Source organism: Rana temporaria, chromosome 1, assembly GCF_905171775.1.
Source record: "Rana temporaria chromosome 1, aRanTem1.1, whole genome shotgun sequence".
Lineage (NCBI taxonomy): Eukaryota > Metazoa > Chordata > Amphibia > Anura > Ranidae > Rana > Rana temporaria.
Window position 1 is genome coordinate 478855243 of NC_053489.1, and position 18581 is coordinate 478873823.

The window sequence follows — 18581 nt, forward strand, 5'->3', positions numbered from 1 at the left end:
ATATCTGTACAGAAATGTTTTGCCTTTCATTTCATATGCCGCGTACACACGATCATTTTTCGTGTTGTAAAAAACAACGTTTTTCAGGCTCTAGAAAAAACAATGTTTTTCTCAAAACTCGATCTTTAAAACGACGTTGCCCACACACGATCGTTAAAAAAAAATGCTCTAGCAAAGTGTGGTGACGTACAACACGACGGCACTATAAAGGGGACGTTCCATTTGGATGACCCCACCCTTGGGGCTGCTTTAGCTGATTTCGTGTCAGTAAAAGACGATTTGCGCTTTTCTGTCTGTTACAGCGTGATGAATGTGCTTACTCCATTACGAACGGTAGTTTTACCAGAACGAGCGCTCCCGTCTCATAACTTGCTTCTGAGCATGCACAGGTTTTTCACATCTTTAAAGCCCCCACACGATCATTTTTTACAACCCGAAAAACGACATTGTTTAAAACGTCGTGAAAAAATAGAGCATGTTAAAAAAAAAAAATTGTTGTTTTTCAGAACCCGAAAAATGCTCTGAAGCCCACACACGATCGTTTTAAATGACATTTTTAAAAAACATAGTTTTTTTACAACCCGAAAAAAATTCTATTTTAAGCTGAATGGGTTGTTCTACAAGATGATCGTTTACTACTTTAATGATTGATTGGCATATGACTCCATTGGTTAGTAAATAACATCTTATTAGATAAGAATCCCAGTGAAAAACTCACATGATGTTCCCTAAGTGGATGAACAACTTCTTTGATACAAAGCTCCAGGTCATTCAAGTAGTCCTTTTCTGTCTGGATCAGTTCTGAGATAATCTTGGCTCTCTTTTCCATTTTCCTCCTCTGTAGCTCTTCTGTGTCTTGAATGGGAGATGTCGGAGCGGATGATGCAACGTTGGGTGCCATCTTTTCTATGATAAGTGAAAAAGAAAGAAAACCCAAGACTTATATCACATGTTTGTGCCGCAAAAGTGTCAACTAGCCAGTAATTTAAATGGCATATTAATTATACCTGTCATAGTAAAATGTTTCATTTTTTTTTAACAGTTATGTAGCACTTAAATTAATCATATGGTGTGAGGATTAGAAGCTGACATTTCTTTCCAACTTCTGAAAATATAGTAGTAAAAAAAAAGGAGTTCATTGATAGAGTTACAAACACTTTAAAGAAAGCTATGGTTTGTGGAGAATTTTATGTGTTTCTTTTTTATTAATATTTGTGCATTTTTAACATATATCTGTTAACTATCTATACACAACTTTTTTTTTTTTTTTTTAAACAAATAAACATTTAATATAAGACAAAGGATTGACAAAGCACTACGGGCTTAAGAGATATCACCAGTTTTATGTGGTTTGGATAGACTGTGAAAGTATTAAAAGTCTGTATTGCTGTCTGTGACCCCACTTGGATGACCACAGTCTTCAGCAATACCTTGCCAGTGCAAAGGTTGTCCAATATACCAATATATATATATATATATATATATATATATATATATATATATATATATATATATATATATATATGTATATATATATATATATATATATATATATATATATATATATATATATATATATATATATATGTATGTGGTAGAAATGCTTGCAAGAATATTCAAATCAGATACTCACACATATGCAATATTATCTGTTGGTGGTAAAAAACTAAAGTAGTGCTGCAGTTCTTTGGGTTCTAGCTATGCCAAAAAGCCAAAGGGGCAGATCCACATAGAAATAGATGGGCGCAGCGTATGTGAGATACGCTACGCCGCTGTAACTTACTTTTGGCCGGTTCGAATCCCCAAAGAATTTGCGCCGTAAGTTACGGCGGCGTAGTCTATCTCTGGCGGCGGAATTCAAATCGGCGATTAGGGGGCGTGTTTCATTTAAATGAAGCGCGTCCCCGCGCCGAATGAACTGCGCATGCTCCGTTTCTGAATTTCCCGCCGTGCATTGCGCTAAATGACGTCGCAACGACATAATTTTTTTTAACTTAGACGTGAATTACGTCCATCCCGATTCACGGACGACTTACGCAAAAAAAAAAAAAAATCAAAATAAACGTGGGAACGACGGCCATACTTAACATGGCAGGTCTAACTATACGCGACAAAATACCAGCTTTAACTATACGCCAGAAAAAGCCGACTAGAGACGCCGTAAAAAAATGCCCGGATGCTCGTACGTTCGTGGATCGTCGGAAATAGCTAATTTGCATACCCAACGCGGAAAACGACGTGAACGCCACCCAGCGGACGCCGACATATTGCATCTTAGATCCGAAGGCATACGAGGACGTACACCTGTCGGATCTAACCCAGATGCCGTCGTATCTTGGTTTGAGGATTCAAACCAAAGATACGACGTGGGTAATTTGAAAGTACGCCGGCGTATCAGTAGATACGCCGGCGTACTCGCTCTGTGGATCTGCCCCAATGTGTTTATATTAGACACACTTGTTGCAGGCATCCAAATAGTACAGGTATAGGCAACAATTGCAACCATAGAGACTGATGGGCCAAGTGAGGACGGACAGGGTGGCATTAGCAAGCACTTTTGTGCTTCAGATGCAGTTGTAAACAGATTTTCCAACACGTTTGCAAAATATATGAGCTAACTGAACCTGACTATAACATTTTCTGTTGTTTTCCATAAATATCCATACTTTGTCCAAGTGTAGAAGAGGGTAACAGTGGGTCCTGGTAATGTAGATAAGGATTTTTCTGGATTAATAGCAACATAAAAGAATAATGGCAGAAAAAAAGTGGTCCAAGTGATCCATCAAGTTTTCCTCCCTTAATATATGCTGTATGCAGTATATACTATACTATACTTTTTATTTTTATTTTTTGAGTATTGATTTATGTTGGTACAAAGGATGTTTGAATGCCCTGTAGTTGGAATCCATCCCAAACATCAACTATTCTTTCAAAAAAAATTATACTTTCTAAGATTCGTTTTGAGCTTTCATCTTGGTAGATTGAGGTCATGTTCTTGATCTTAGCTTCATATTGAAAATACTGCCCTTCTGAACCCTATTTACACCCCTTATGTATTTAAAGGTTTCAATTATGTCTGCCCTTTTCGTTCTTTCCTCCAGATTATACTGTAATTTACTAAGGCCCCATTCATATCTAGCCATTTTAGATTGCAGGCGGAATCCACTGCAACGCTGGCAAAACATAGCATACAGTACATGTTTGTGTGCCATTAATTGTTAATGGCACCTAAAGCACGGTGCGGTTTTGCTACGCAGCAATCTCAGCAAACCGCAACACGCGGAGCTTGTTGCCCAAAAAAGAGCAGGAGCTTCTCTTGGGTGACAAGCTTTGTGCATTGAGGTTTCCCGTAATTGCAGCACGATCCATTGCACGTAATCGTGGCAAAATCGCACTAGGTTTAGATTTGCCATTTTGGTATCTTGGACAGAATCGCTGCAATTTTGCCCGCAATCTCCAATCACACTGCTGCAATCGGCCGGACATGTATTTTGCGATTGCAGTGCGATTTGAGATTGCGGCCGAAATTGCAGCGATTCTGCCCGAGATCCCAGAATGGCAAATGTGAACAGAGCCTTAAGGAGTATTTTTCATTTATAGAGTGCTAGGAGGCTAAAGCCTGAGTGTAGCTAAAACTAAAAACAGAAAAATCAGCACAAGAGACATAACTCAAAGTGAGTACAGTAGGATGTGTCACTTGTGCTGATTCCCCTTCTTTTAGTAGAAATCCTTCTCTGTCCTACCTCATCTTTATGTACACAGGCAGTTCAGCCTATACATCATAAACAAATTTGCGTATCTTGGTGCATGGGTGACGTACAATAAAAGGCAGGCTGAAACATAAAAGAATAATAGCAGAAAATAAAGGCCAAGTGGTCCATCAAGACTGCCTTCTTTTATATATACTGTATGCTGTATGCAGTATATACTATACTTTTTTTTTTATTGATCTATGTTGGTACAAAGAGTGTTTGAATGCCCTCTAGTTGGAATCTATCCCAAACATCAACTATTCTTTCAAAAAAATTATACCTTCTAAGATTAGTTTTGAGCTTTCATCTTTGTAGACTACATGCAGGTGTTGTCATTGATTTTGGAAGTCTGCTGGCAGATGGCTGTATGCAGGGCCAGTGCTACGAGCAGGCAAGCTAGGGCATACTGCTGCCTAGGGCACAGCCAAAGTAATTTGTTGTTGGGTCCAAACCCCCCCCCAGAGCATCCTGCCCAAATACCCATTCAGCGTATCTGCTGCCACAGCTGTGTCGCTCAGCAACAGAGCAGGCAGTGCAGCAATTAGAGCTGTCCTTGAATGTACAGCAGCTGACAGCATCCACCACCGCTGAATGCTGCTCTCAGAGCTAGGGTTTGGTTGCTAGGACCGCCCATGCTCTAGCAACCAATCACGTGCTTGTCGCTCCCCCATGCCGGCATTCAGTGAAGGAGGAAGTTCCTCCGCCAAACCTATGCGGTCCCAGTGCCCAGCCTTCCAGCTTCCACCTGTTATGTATCCGACTGCTGCAATGAGAAAGAACTGATCCTGATGTAAGCTGGGGTTTTCACAATACTCCTTCCTCCCCCTCCACTACCCCAACTATTCTCTTAAACCTCTCCACTCTCCTAATCCCACTCTGCTCTTCCCTCCTAACTTTGGGGACCCTATTGAAAGGGAATAGGCTCTAGGAACCATGATATAAGGGAGTTTTAGGGACCCTGGTGTAAGGGGGGTGACTTTGGGGATCCTAATGAAAGTGTAACTCTGATGTAAGGGGAGACTCTAGGTTCCCTAATTTAAGGAGGGGGGACTCTGGGGACCCTGATGTAAAGTCGCTTTAGGGACCCTGAAGCAAGGAGGCTCTGGGGACCCTGATGTAAGGGGGGTGACTTTGGGGATCCTAATAAAAGAGGGAATCTTTTGTAAGGGTGAAATCTGGGGTCCCTGATTTAGGGTGGGGGACTCTGGGGATCCTGATGTAAGGGGGGACTCTGGGGACCCTGATTTAAGGAGGGGGCTCTGGGGGACTCTGATTTAAGGTCTCTTTATGGACCCTGATGTAAGGGGGCTCTGTGGACCCTGATGTAAGGGTAGTGACTTTGGGGATCCTAATGAAAGGGGGACTCTAATGTAAGGGGGAACTCTGGGGTCCCTGATTGTAGTTGGAGAGACTCTGGGGACCCTATTGTAAGGAGGGATTCTGGAGACCATGATTTAAGGAGGGGGGCTTTTGGGGACTCTGATGTAAGGGGGGCTATGTGGACCCTGATGTAAGGGGGACTTTGGGATCCTAATGTAAGGGGAGACTTTTGGAAGCCTAATGAAAGTGGGATCGCTGATGTAAAGGCAAACTCCTGATGTAAGGGGGAACTCTGGGGATCCTGATGTAAGGGGGAACTCTGGGGACCCTGATTTAAGGAGAGGGGACTCTTGAAACCTTGTTGAAAGTGGGATGACTCTGGGACACTGAGGAAAGAAGGGGGACTCTGGGGACCCTAACATAAGGGAGGACCCTAATGAAAGGGGTAAACTTTGATGTAAGAGGGTCAGGCACAGGAAGCCCAGGCCTAAAGCTGTGTAAAATTTCTGATGGTTTCCCTGTTCCCCACACACTGCACCAACGTTCCAGCTACCACTGCAGGATTGCATCCATGAAGAAGAGGTATCCAGCCAATGAGGTGCCGTGCTGCATGCAACATCACTTCCTCCCAGCTCCCCAGTCAGTGTCTACATGTAGGTAATGGAGCTAACATTGGCAAGGAGGTGAGAAAGTAACCCTGCACTGGCTGCATTTGTAGCCTTTATTGTATGGAGGGGGGGTACAAGAAGCTGGTCTTGCCAAGGGCACAAAATAGTCTAGCACCGGCCCTGGCTGTATGCTGTACAGATGCTTCCCGGGTGCCAAATTGCCCCTGTTTTTTTACACCGTGTGGACCAATCTGCCCGTATGCATGAGACCTTAAAGCGGGAGTTCACCCATTTCTGTTTTTTTTCCTCTTTTCCCCATAGCTGGATGCTCGTTTTGTCTAGGGGAATCGGCTATTTGTTTTAAAATATGAGCAGTACTTACCCGTTTTCGAGATGCATCGTCTCCGTCGCTTCCGGGTCTTCGGGAGCGGGCGTTCCTTCTTGATTGACAGTCTTCCGAGAGGCTTCCGACGGTCACATCCATCGCTTTACTTGTAGCCGAAAGAAGCCGAACATCGGTGCGGCTCTATACTGCGCCTGCGCACCGACGTTCGGCTTCTTTCGGAAAATCGTGACGCGATGGATGCGACCGTCGGAAGCCTCTCGGAAGACTGTCAATCAAGAAGGAACGCCCAGTCCCGCAGCCCATACCCGGAAGCGGCGGAGAAGATGCATCTCGTAAACGGTAAGTACGGATCATATTTTAAAACAAATAGCCGATTCCCCTAGACAAAACGAGCATGAAGCTAAGGGGAAAATGTGTTCTCCATGGGTGAACCTCCGCTTTAAAGTGGTTGTAAAACCACTCTGACAACTTGCAGGTGCAAGAAATATCTCCTTAACCTACACGGTTAAGGAGATATTTGCAGAAAACACTGCACCGATGTCTACGACACATGCGCGCCGTAGACAACGGTGCAGGCACACTGAGCTTCCCGGTTTTATGAATGGGATCATGCCGGGATTATGCCGGTCCCATGCGCATGCGGACCGGGGGAGTGACGTCATCGCCGGAAGGCGCTCGGAGGGGCATGGCGGCGGCGGAGGAGCGGAACGAGAAGCGCTTCGGGGGCTTCGATCTCAGGTAAGTCATTCATGATGAGCGAGTATGCTATGCATTCTAGCTCATTATGCCTTTCTCTTGCAAGGGTTTTTTTTTCAGGGAAAAAAAAAGAGGGTTTACTTCCTGCCTGACAGGGCTGTACTGTATGCTGTGCTGTGTGGCAGAATTGGCAAATCTCAGAACTGGATGGACAGAAATACAAAATCCCTTGGCAGGTAAAAACAGCTCCCTTGCATATACGTATTTTATATGTGTATTTAGCTGTTTGCCTGGAGTTCAGCTTTAAGGCCTGCCAGTTTGACATAAGCTTTGCGAAATAATATCCCCAGCTTTACATTAAAAATTAGGATATTCAGTGATGTATTAATTTCTGTTTGCTTATCTTCTTAAAGTAGGATACATTAGCAATTAAAATTCATCCATTTCCATACTTGTGACAGGCAGTTTCTGAATGAACAATGTTATATGCTTCAACATGAGGTTGAACTGGAAAGTACAGTTCTTAATGGAAGGTGATCACAGCGGAAATAGCATACTGTGTAATGCTGAAACATATGTCCTTGGGTGATATGAGATCATATTTTCCTTCTCAGTATAGTATATCTGAAATGCTTGTGTTAGATTTGAGTCATCTGACTTCCTAATCATACAAATGATTCTAAGGTACTTTCTTAAATAAACTGTCGTATGATGTCATTTTCCTCCATTCATAAGTGTCTGTTAATAAGAAAAATATTTGTGGTAGTTCACACAATCATTGTTCTCACTACCAAACCTTGTCCTGGTTGTAGCCACAATGGCGAAAGTGTAGTTATTTCCTTTAACCTGCATTTTTTTTAAATGTATAACTATCTTTAAAAGGAAAATCCTTTTTTTTTTCAGTAAGCGCTTCTTTCGGCTATTAACCACTTGAAGACTAGGCTTTTTCTGGCACTTTTGATTTACAAGTTTAAATTACTTAGAACCCCCAAACATTATACATTTTGTTTTAACAGAATAAAATGACGATCGTTGCAATTTTTTATGTCCGAGTTACAGAGGAGGTCTAGCACTAGATAGATTATGGCTCTCGCTCTGGCATTCATGACAATACCTCACATGTGTGGTGCGAACACTGTCTACATATACGTGCTTGACTTATGTATGCATTCACTTCTGCACACAAGCACGGAGGGATGGGGGCGCTTTAAGTTTTCCTTACTTCTTTATTTCACTTCTATTTTTACACTGTCCCTTTATTATTATTTTTTTATCACTTTTATTTCTATTAAAAGGAAGGTAAACATCCCTTGTAATAAAAATAAGGATGGCGAGTCCTCTTTATGGAGAGATCTGGGGTAAAAAAAAAACGAATCTCTAAGCAAAAGTAAAATATATTTTTTTGGGATCTTTTACTTTAAAAAAATAAAAATTATTTACTTCCAGCCTGGACCCGAAGTGACATCATACCGTCGCTCTGGTCCCCTAAGGCAGTGGTCGTCAACCCCCAGTCTCCGGCCCACTAACGGGCCGTGGCGCTTCTGCAGCCGGGCTGCGGGTGCGGGCGGCTGGCAAGGGAGATGCTGGGCTGCCGGTGTCCTGCCGAGAACTTTCCCCTGGCGCATAATGCCCGCAGAACACCGGCATGAGAGCGCTGTGTGGATGGGGAAAAAGCGAGCGGGCAAGCAGAGATGATATCTCTCTCCACCCCCCCGCATCACCGCTCTTCCGCCCTCAGTGCCAGTGCTCTGTCTGTCGGAGATGCGGCGGGGAGCAGAGAGATGACATCATCTCATACTGCCCGCATTACCGCTCTCCTGCAGCTCCTCAGGCATCCAGGTTAGTACCATGATATCCCTTCCTTTTTGTGGACTCAGATATCTTCAGCCTCTCTTCCTCTGAACAAGAAATCTCTCTGCCACTTAGATTCCTTGTTCAGCTGGCGCAGATTGTGGTGACAGGCAATGTGGTGACATCTGGTGACAGACAATGTGGTGACATCTGGTGACAGGCAATGTGGCAGATGGCAATCCACATCTGGTGACAGGTAATGTGGCAGGTGGCAATCCACATCTGGTGACAGGCAATTTGGCAGGTGGCAATCCACATCTTGTGGCAGGCAGCGTGGCATGTGACATTCTGCATCTGGTGACAGGCAGCGTGGCAAGTGACTTTCCACATCTGGTAGCAGGCGACAGTGGCAAGTGACACGCCAGGGCTCTGACTGATTCTACATTATGGTGAGTTGAATAATTGAATTCATTACTACAATGTAATAATAGAAAAAATGCGCCTCAATCACCCTGACACCATAACAAGCATGGTGCCAGGATGATTGAAGCGCTAACACCAGCCATTGCCCCGCGAAAAATCGTTGGGGACCACTGCCCTAAGGCCATAGGGTTGATCAAAGAGTATCTACTCTTTGATCGCCCACGGGAGAAGCAGGCCGCACCGTTGGATCGTTTCTCGGGCGAAATGGTCGAAAGCTACTTTGGAAAGGATTCCACCAGCTCGTGAGCCATTCAGGATGCTTTCATGAAAAAAAAACATTTAGAAGGGAAATGGAAGAAAAAGGTAAGTGAACCAACAATGCACTAGCTTAAAGGAACCTATTTAGAAAATAAAAAACAAACCTTTACACCCCTTTAAGTTATGCAGTGAAACTTCACATTGTCAGTCCCTAATATTACAAAATACTAGTAATCATTTAGGCCTCCTTTAGACTTGCGGTTTGGGGGAGGGGCGCTAAAAGTGGTTTTATACCACCTCTCAACTGCTCCCTGTGTTGTTGCTGATGCAGCAGTCTGGGGTGTACACATGCAGGAATTATACCTGTCAAGCTCAGCGGGTGGTACTGTCCACTGACCATGACCCATTCAAGTAATTGGTGGTGCACTGCAACCGCCCTGAAACCACACATAGTGCATGTGCTTGCAGCACGGTTGTCCAGTAATTAGGGGGTTAAAACAGGCGGTGAGGCGATAAAACAACACCCCTCACTGCCTGTCTATTGCCATCTGAAGCGTAATCCGAACGTGGATCACACTTCAGACAGCAAAGCAAGTCTAAACAAGGCCTTAGTGCTCCATATCTAATATGTCTCTCCGTGTTACCAACCAAGGCTGGAGGGTGATGAAGTGTTTCTCATGTCAGATCTTCAGATTCCTAGCCTACATCACACTTTTACATTTGCAATATAAACAGAGGTGTTGTTATGTAATTTGCTTAACGCACCTGGGGCCTAGCTGAATGGATAGAGCCATAGACAGTGATAAATGCTTTGCACAAATGGCAGCAATGCAATGAATGACTTTTAACATTGTCTATATTACGTGTTCCATTTCGGATTTTTCGTGTCAATTGCACACATTTAACCAAGGCAATGTTTTAGTCCTTCTATGGATATTCCGGATATAGGAGTGTTAGCTGAATTGATTGTTTTGTTGTTTAAAAAAAGAAATCTACCATCAGAATCATATATCATTCTTTGGTTATTTTACCCATAGCTATAGAATAGGAAGTGGTGGAGAACATTGCACATTCTCCTATCTAGCTGCTGAAAGAATACATTATAAATGTATACAACAGCTATAAATAAAATTGGGGGCCTATTAAGACTTCTCCAGATAAGTGCATTGCCTTAGCAAGTTGGAGTTCCATTTATTGTCAAAGACACCCCAATACCCATCCAATGCACATGGGTTGTAATAAAATGAAGCTAGTTTGATTTTTTTTCCATTGCCCTAAAACAATACCCTGCAGATCAGATTCTTGACTGACTGCTCTACTCTGTTCTGCATAGCCTGGAAGGGGAAGGCCTCAGAAAGCTGCAGCTACATCACCAGGACATATGATGGGTTGTGGCGTAGTGAAGTCTCTGACCTGGACCATGCTGTCGTATGAGGCCCCGTACACACGACCGAGGAACTCGACGTGCCAAACACATCGAGTTCCTCGTCGAGTTCAGTGTGGAAGCCGCCGAGGAACTCGGCGGGCCGACTTTTCCCATTGACTAACGAGAAAATAGAGAACATGTTCTCTTTTAGGCCCGACGAGTTCCTCGACGGGTTCCTCGCTGAAAAGTGTACACACGACCGAGTTTCTCGGCAGAATCCAGCTCCGACCGAGTTTCTGGCTGAATTCTGCCGAGAAACTCGGTCGTGTGTACAGGGCCTGAGTATTGGAGATTTAAACCATGAGTAGATATTGCTTACTTTTTAAAAGAAAGGGGGCGTGCACACTGGGGTGGGACAGCTGTAGAGGTTCTATGAACCTGTAGATCAGTGGTCTTCAAACTGCGGCCTGGGGGCTGGATGTGGACCTTTACGTGCCTTTAGCTGGCCTTTGAAGCATTAGGGGAAACAGTACATTGGGGGAAACAGTAGGGGAAAATTCCTGCCACTGACACCAACAATAGGGCATGATTCCTCCCACTGACACCAACAATGGGGACACAATTCCTTCCACAATCTTTTTCTCCCCCTAATACCAAAGATCGGGCATTGTTTACTCCCAATGGGCATAGTGCAGCCTACTAAAAGTCTGAACAACAGTAAACTGGCCCTTTGTTTAGAAAGTTTGGGGACCCCTGCTGTAGATCGTTGTCATAGAGACAAAGGAAGTCCTCATAACTGGCAGGGTCAATGAGTTATTTCTAAAAATGCTGCACCAAAAGAAGCACCCGCACTCTTTCAAAAATTGCAATGTACTATGTTGTATTGATGTGAACGGGCACACTAGAGAATAATGTGATTTGCATTGTCCTGCATTGCGGTGGCAGACAAAGGAGAAATTGCACTAATGTGAATGATGATGAAAGATGATTTTTGACCCCTATTGGCTACTGCAGTTTACATATTTCCATTGCCCTTTTCTCTATTTGCTATATAATGGGAGGCTTAGTAGATGTTTGTGACATCCAAAGCAGTATAATAAACACAAGCACTGATCAAAGCCTTTACTTGTTTTATATTATAACAGTGTTTTAAAATGAACATAGAGGGGTAGATTCAGGTAGGGCTGCACACTCTTACGGAGGCGCAGTGTTCCGTTTTAACGCTATGCCTCCGTAAATTACTTGCGCTACGCTTCATTCACTAAGCAGTAGCTCCGTAATTTGCGGGGGCGTTCCGTAAAAGTGGCCGGCGTAAGCACGCATAATTTAAATGATCCCGTAGGGGGCGTGGATCATTTAAATTAGGCGCGTTCCCACGCCGAACGTAGTGCACATGCTCCGTCGGGAAACTTTCCTGACGTGCATTGCGGTAAATGACGTCGCAAGGATGTCATTTGCTTCAACGTGAACGTAAATGGCGTCCAGCGCCATTCACGATTCACTTACGCAAACGACGTAATTTTCAAAAATCGCAACGCGGGAACGACGGGTATACTTAGCATTGGCTGTGCCTGCTAATAGCAGGAGCAGCCTTACGCAGAAACCGACGAACGCAAACGACGTAAAATTCGAACGCCGGGCGCGCGTACGGTTGTGAATCGGCGTGAGTATGCAATTTGCGTACTCTGCGCTGACCACTACGGGAACGCCACCTATCGGCCAACGTAAGAATGCAGCCTACGATACGACGGCATAAGAGCCTTATGCCAGTCATATCTTAGGCTGCAGTCGGCGTATCGAGCTTTCTGAATACAGAAAGTCGATACGCCGGCGCTACTTAGCAATTACGCTGCGTATCTATGGATACGTAGGTGTAATTGCTACCTGAATCTACCCCAGAGTCTGTACATGCATGACACTGTGGTCCTAGTCATCTGTATTACCAGGCTAGATAAGCCCTCCTTCCCCCTATAGGAGATCAATGGTGTGTGTCTACACTTGTGTCTATGTGGATAGACCTCATGCCCAATGGATGTGCAACTTGTCATAGGACATTAGAAAATTACTGCTCCAGGGCTGGGAGGCAGGGGTATTATTTATTAACTAATAGTTTACATTATAATATACCTTTTTATATGTACGTGAAAGCATGACTCATTTAAATTGTCTACATGTTTAAACAAATAGTAAATGAATTTCCTTTTCTTTGGGTAAACAGGGAAAGGAAATGCCTAATTAAAAAATTTGGTACAGTGCTCACCATTGTTAAGAGATCATGTAAGGATCCCAGGGTAATGAAGACTTTGTGGAGTAGCATCTCTGTGGTTGAGTCATTGCCATAGAAACATTTGTAAAGGGGAGGAGTTACGACGCCCATGTGGGGGCGCCAGAAATATTTCTGCACCCAGGCGCCTGTGACCCTAGGATCGACCCTGTGCATGTTGCGTGGAAAAATAAAACTCAGTCAATAAAAGGTATACTCCTATAACTACACCTTGTATTGCAGAAAAAGCATTGTCCAAGCTGGAAAAAGAAAGAAAGTGCACTGTTGGTGCTAAAAATTCATTTAACCACTTCCAGACCTGCGCACGATGATGTATGTCCTCTTTTTAAAGATGGATATCTCGGTAACGGCAGCAGCTGCTGCCACAACCGAGGTATCCATCTTTAGTGCGCGCGGTCCTGTACACGATAATGGCGGTCTTCGCGGCGGATTCGCCGCGAGATCGCCAGTATCGGTGGGGGGAGAGGGGCCCCCCCCTCCCGCCGCTCTCCCGCGCCCTCCGCCGCTTACCGGAGCCGTCGGTAGCGGCGGAGGAGATCGGGTGCGTTCGGCTGCTGACTGGGGACGAGACTGAAGGAAAAATCTCCTTCGCCTGTCCCCATAGTTCTGCTGGGCGGAAGTGACGTCACATTTTTTTTTTCTTGCATTTTAGTCTAATTATGAGATCTGAGGTCTTTTTGACCCCAGAACTCATATTTAAGAGGACCTGTCATGCTTTTTTCTATTACAATGGATGTTTACATTCCTTATAATAGGAATAAAAGTGATCAAATTTTTTTTTTTCAGTGTAAAAAGTAATAAAATAAATAAAAAAAAAAAAAATAAAAAAATTTTTTTTAAAACGCCCGTCCTGACGAGCTCGCGCGCAGAAGCGAACGCATATGCGAGTAGCGCCCACATATGAAAACGGTGTTCAAATCACACAAGTGAGGTATCGTCGCAATCGTTAGAGCGAGAGCAATAATTCTAGCTTTAGAGCTACTCTGTAGCTCAAAAAATGCAACCCATAGAATTTTTTAAACGTCGCCTATCGAGATTTTTAAGGGTAAAAGTTTGACGCCATGCCACGAGCGGGCGCAATTTTTAAGCGTGACATGTTGGGTATCATTTTACTCAGCGTAACATTATCTTTCACAATATATAAAAAAATTGGGCCAAATTTATTGTTGTCTTATTTTTTAATTAAAAAAAGTGATTTTTTTCCAAAAAAAGTGCGCTTGTAAGACCGCTGCGCAAATACGGTGTGACAAAAAGTATTGCAATGACCACTATTTTATTCTCTAGGGTGTTAGAAAAAAATATATATAATGTTTGGGGGTTTTAAGTAATTTTCTAGCAGAAAAAACTGTTTTAGTCTTGCAAACACCAAATCTGAAAAACACCTAAGGTCTGGAAGTGGTTTTTAAAGTGGAAAACATATCTTCTAGTTCTTAAGTCCAACAGAACAAACTAAGCACATTTCATATTCCTATTTTCTAACCTATAATTTCAAAGAAAACACAAGTCTAGTCAGCTTGACGTTTCAACAACAGCCTGTTCCTTCCCATATAATGATCCAATATTAGAAGGAAATGTAATTGTGTTTGAGCTACGAAGACAAACACAGTGCTTGTGTGCATAGCTTTATCTTCTGTTTGATCAGGAAAAGTACACCTTAGCGTAGTAACATGAGATTAAATCCAGAAAAGGAACAGATTACCAAGTGGATCACAGATAACCCTATTCTACCACGTTTGGAAGTGTGTCCCCGCATATTGGAAGGGAGTGGAGAAGAACAGTCTAGTATGTATTTACTATGTCTCCCTTTTTGCGTAGTGGATTCATAAATATTTATCTATATAAGCAGGCAGAACATCCCCACCAACTCTGTTTATTTTGTGACAGGAACTCTTACGTAGCATAATGCAAATATACTCCTTTGGTACACACACAGCCACCATGACAGCAACATCAATGGAAGAGAACATTAGCAAAGAGCAGGCAGTGCTCAAGTGTGAAATCTGAGGTGGTCAGACCATTCTTGCACAATTTTGTAATATGAATACCCTTCAGGGGCAGTTTTAAAAGAAAAGTGTATTGGTTTACCTTTGTGTATGATAAATATTGCAGGACACCAATTTTAAGCATGTATCTATATATTGGGTTTTATCTAGACCACATTTGTCAAACACAAGGCTCGCAGGGCGAATCCGGCTCACCAGGCCATTTCATGTGCAGTTGCAGCAAGCCCTCATCTCCATCTCCCCTGGTCCCAGTATTTAGCAGACTCCGGCAGCTGATTCCAGCCCTCCTTTGGTTCTCCTCCAGACCCTGCACTTTCTGCTTCCCAGCTCTGCCCCCAGCTACTTCCTGGCAGCAGCACATGAAAAGGGGGGTGCACTATGATATAAGGGATGGTGGGGACTCTTTACTTCAGATGGTGGAGCGCTCTTGACATCTGATGTAATGGAGAATGAGGTGTTCTGGACATCTGGTCTTACAGACTAGTGGCCCAACCATAATACTGTAGTGTAGTGTCTCTGGTGGCTGTGCGGGTCTCTGTTGGCTATGTGGTCTCTCTGGTGGCCATGTGGTCTCTCTGGTGGCTATGTGGTGTCTCTGGTGGCCGTGTGGTGTTTCTGAAGGCTGTGCGGTGTCTCTGGAGGCTGTGGAGTGTCTGTGGCTGTGCTCTGTCTCTGGTGGCTGTGCTCTGTCTCTGGTGGCTGTGCTCTGTCTCTGGTGGCTGTGCTCTGTCTCTGGTGGCTGTGCTCTGTCTCTGGTGGCTGTCACTGTCTCTGGTGGCTGTGCTCTGTCTCTGGTGGCTGTGCTCTGTCTCTGGTGGCTGTCGCTTGTAAGCAGCTGTCAGTGATAGGGCAGTCTAGTGCTGCAAGAGCAAGTGGTAAAGTAATCATATGTGTTCATACTGCAGTCAAATTGTTATGTTTTTGTATGTATTTATGTTTAACACTTCTGCCTCTAGAGTGTCTCCAACACCATTTTGGAGGAGCCCTGTGTTCTGATAGGCCGCACGAGATCTCGAGAGATTTGGGCGACCATCTTTGGGTGGTTTCTTTTTATAGTAAAGGTCAGGCAAGTTTCTAGGCAGAACACGTGTGGATGTAGATAGGGACAGAGACCCTGCTTGTGAGGGAGAGAGAGGAGAAGCCAGGGAGAGTGTTCCGGCCTGTGAGGGATAGTTCAGGGGTCCTACGGAGTCCTGCAGTGGTAACCTTGGTCGGATGAAAGACTCCCAGCTGCTACGGGTAACGTGTTTCCAGCCTCTTCCAATACGCATTGTGTGCTGGGGTATATAATGTACCATTAAGTGGGAAGTGCCTGTGATACTCAGAAATCCACATTGCTTAGAACAACAGCATTTGTACTGCTTATCTGTGCCTCCATGCCTGGAGAGGAACCATTTGCTGTTTGATTGTAAAGACTGTTACTACTACCGCCTCTCGGTAATAAACGTTACCTTGTTCAAAGAAATTTACGTGTGTCTCCCTCTGTGAATCGCCACACCCCTCACCCCGCTTACACACTGTCTCTGGTGGCTGTGCTCTGTCTCTGGTGGCTGTCGCTGTCTCTGGTGGCTGTGCTCTGTCTCTGGTGGCTATGCTCTGTCTCTGGTGGCTGTCGCTGTCTCTGGTGGCTGTCTCTGGTGGCTGTGCTCTGTCTCTGGTGGCTGTCGCTGTCTCTGGTGGCTGTCGCTGTCTCTGGTGGCTGTGCTCTGTCTCTGTTGGCTGTCGCTGTCTCTGTTGGCTGTCGCTGTCTCTGGTGGCTGTGCTATGTCTCTGGTGGCTGTCGCTGTCTCTGGTGGCTGTCGCTGTCTCTGGTGGCTGTGCTCTGTCTCTGGTGGCTGTCTCTGTCTCTGGTGGCTGTCTCTGTCTCTGGTGGCTGTCGCTGTCTCTGGTGGCTGTCGCTGTCTCTGGTGGCTGTGCTCTGTCTCTGGTGGCTGTGCTCTGTCTCTGGTGGCTGTCGCTGTCTCTGGTGGCTGTCTCTGTCTCTGGTGGCTGTCTCTGTCTCTGGTGGCTGTCTCTGTCTCTGGTGGCTGTCGCTGTCTCTGGTGGCTGTCGCTGTCTCTGGTGGCTGTGCACTTTTTGCTTGGCTCAGGGGTCATTTGTAAACAGGTTGCCATTTCAGGTAAAAACCCTAAAGTTTGCCATGGGCAGACAGATATCGTCATGAGAATTCTGTGCTAGGATATATATGCTTTTTTCTGTGCCTGCTCCATTTTTAGCCCAAGGCTGATGTAGACATACGCAAGTTATTTTAAAGAGGACCACTCAGTTGAAAAACTTCCCTGTATGCTAACACTGTGTTATCTGTCTGATTACCTCTGAACTATTTGAAAGCACATCAAGCACTGTTTAAAATATGTGAAATACAGTATGTTTGTAAATATTGGCCTGTTCATGACCAACCTAATAAAACCTACTCTATAGACTTTAACAGATATACAATATCATTTACAATTGGCTCTCATTGGTGAAAATAAATATTTATGGCAAATAAACCTACCATTATAGCTTATCGACTTGAGTCTTACAATTCCACACTAAAACTATGTGTACAAAAGACCAGGAGGAAGGTGCACTTGGGGAGATTTACTAAAACTGGCGCACACTCAGATTCTGGTGCAGCTGTGCATGGTAGCCAATCAGCTTCTAATTTCAGCTTGTTCAATCAAACTGTGGCAATACAACCTGGAAGCTGATTGGTTTCTATGCAGAGCTGCACCAGATTTTGCATGCTCCGGTTTTAGTAAATAACCCTTAGGCTGCATTCACACCTTGGCGTACAAAATCGCGGCGTTTTGTCCCGCGAATTGTGGCGACAAATTGCGGCATTTTGTACCGCGATTTGCGGCGACAAAACGCCGCTATTGTGAATGCAGCCTCCATGGAGATGATACCCTCTCTATGGAGATGGTTCACATCTCCTATGCCGAACGCCGCCTGAAAAAAAGGTCCGGGACTTTTTTTCAGGCGGCAGGCGTACGGCGTTCGGCGTGGAGATGTGAACCATCTCCATAGAGGTGCATGTGAAATCATCCCTCCGGCGTCTCGGGGCTGCAGCAGCGTCGCACTACAGGCGTATATACGCCTAGGTGTGAACGGGGGCTTACTGTGTCAGGCATTACTGGGGAGCTGTCAAGAACCAGTGATGTCTATGAGCAATCACTGACCTCAACAGACACCCTGCACACTAATTAAGGGAAAGGAATTTAGATTTGTTTTTTTACTAAAGCCAAATATTCTCTTGAAATCAAACTTTTCCAAGATTTCGGCTGTACACATTTTCATGCATTCTTGTTAGACATGTGCAATCTATAAGGCAGCTGTCATGCTTGCTAATGTCTAACTACCATGTATTATCATCTTATGTTACCAGTAAAGTAAAAAAAAAAAAAAAAAAAAATCTGCCTTGGTTGATGAGTGACTGATATGCGTCCCTCTTCAGATTATGAGCTTTCTCTCTTGTCTGTGCCAAAATTCACAGATATCTGTGAACAACAAGTTGGGAATGGGATATAATGTTAGTGGTTATGCTGCCAATAAGGGAAAGAAAAATTGATTGTTCTCTATTATCCAAAGAAACAGAGGGGGCTGGTCCCCGTACTTTCTACAGCCAGTACTGTGTGCTCCCAAAGGGAGGCCACACATGGTTTTACTACAAAGGATGCTGAAATTGGGAGTCACTTTTGTGAATTTTGGGCCATCTACAACTACCCAAAGACCTGTCATTTTCAAACCCC

General features: G+C 44.3%; 1 protein-coding gene across 1 annotated transcript in view; it reads right to left on the reverse strand.

The window, feature by feature from the left end:
• The window catches only part of ARHGEF38 (Rho guanine nucleotide exchange factor 38), a 139469-nt gene that overhangs the window by 84042 nt on the left and 36846 nt on the right, over nt 1-18581 (reverse strand). Inside the window, exon 2 of the mRNA XM_040329693.1 lies at nt 719-906. Within this exon, the coding sequence (XP_040185627.1) occupies nt 719-906 (188 nt within the window). The remainder of the gene's footprint in view (nt 1-718; nt 907-18581) is intronic.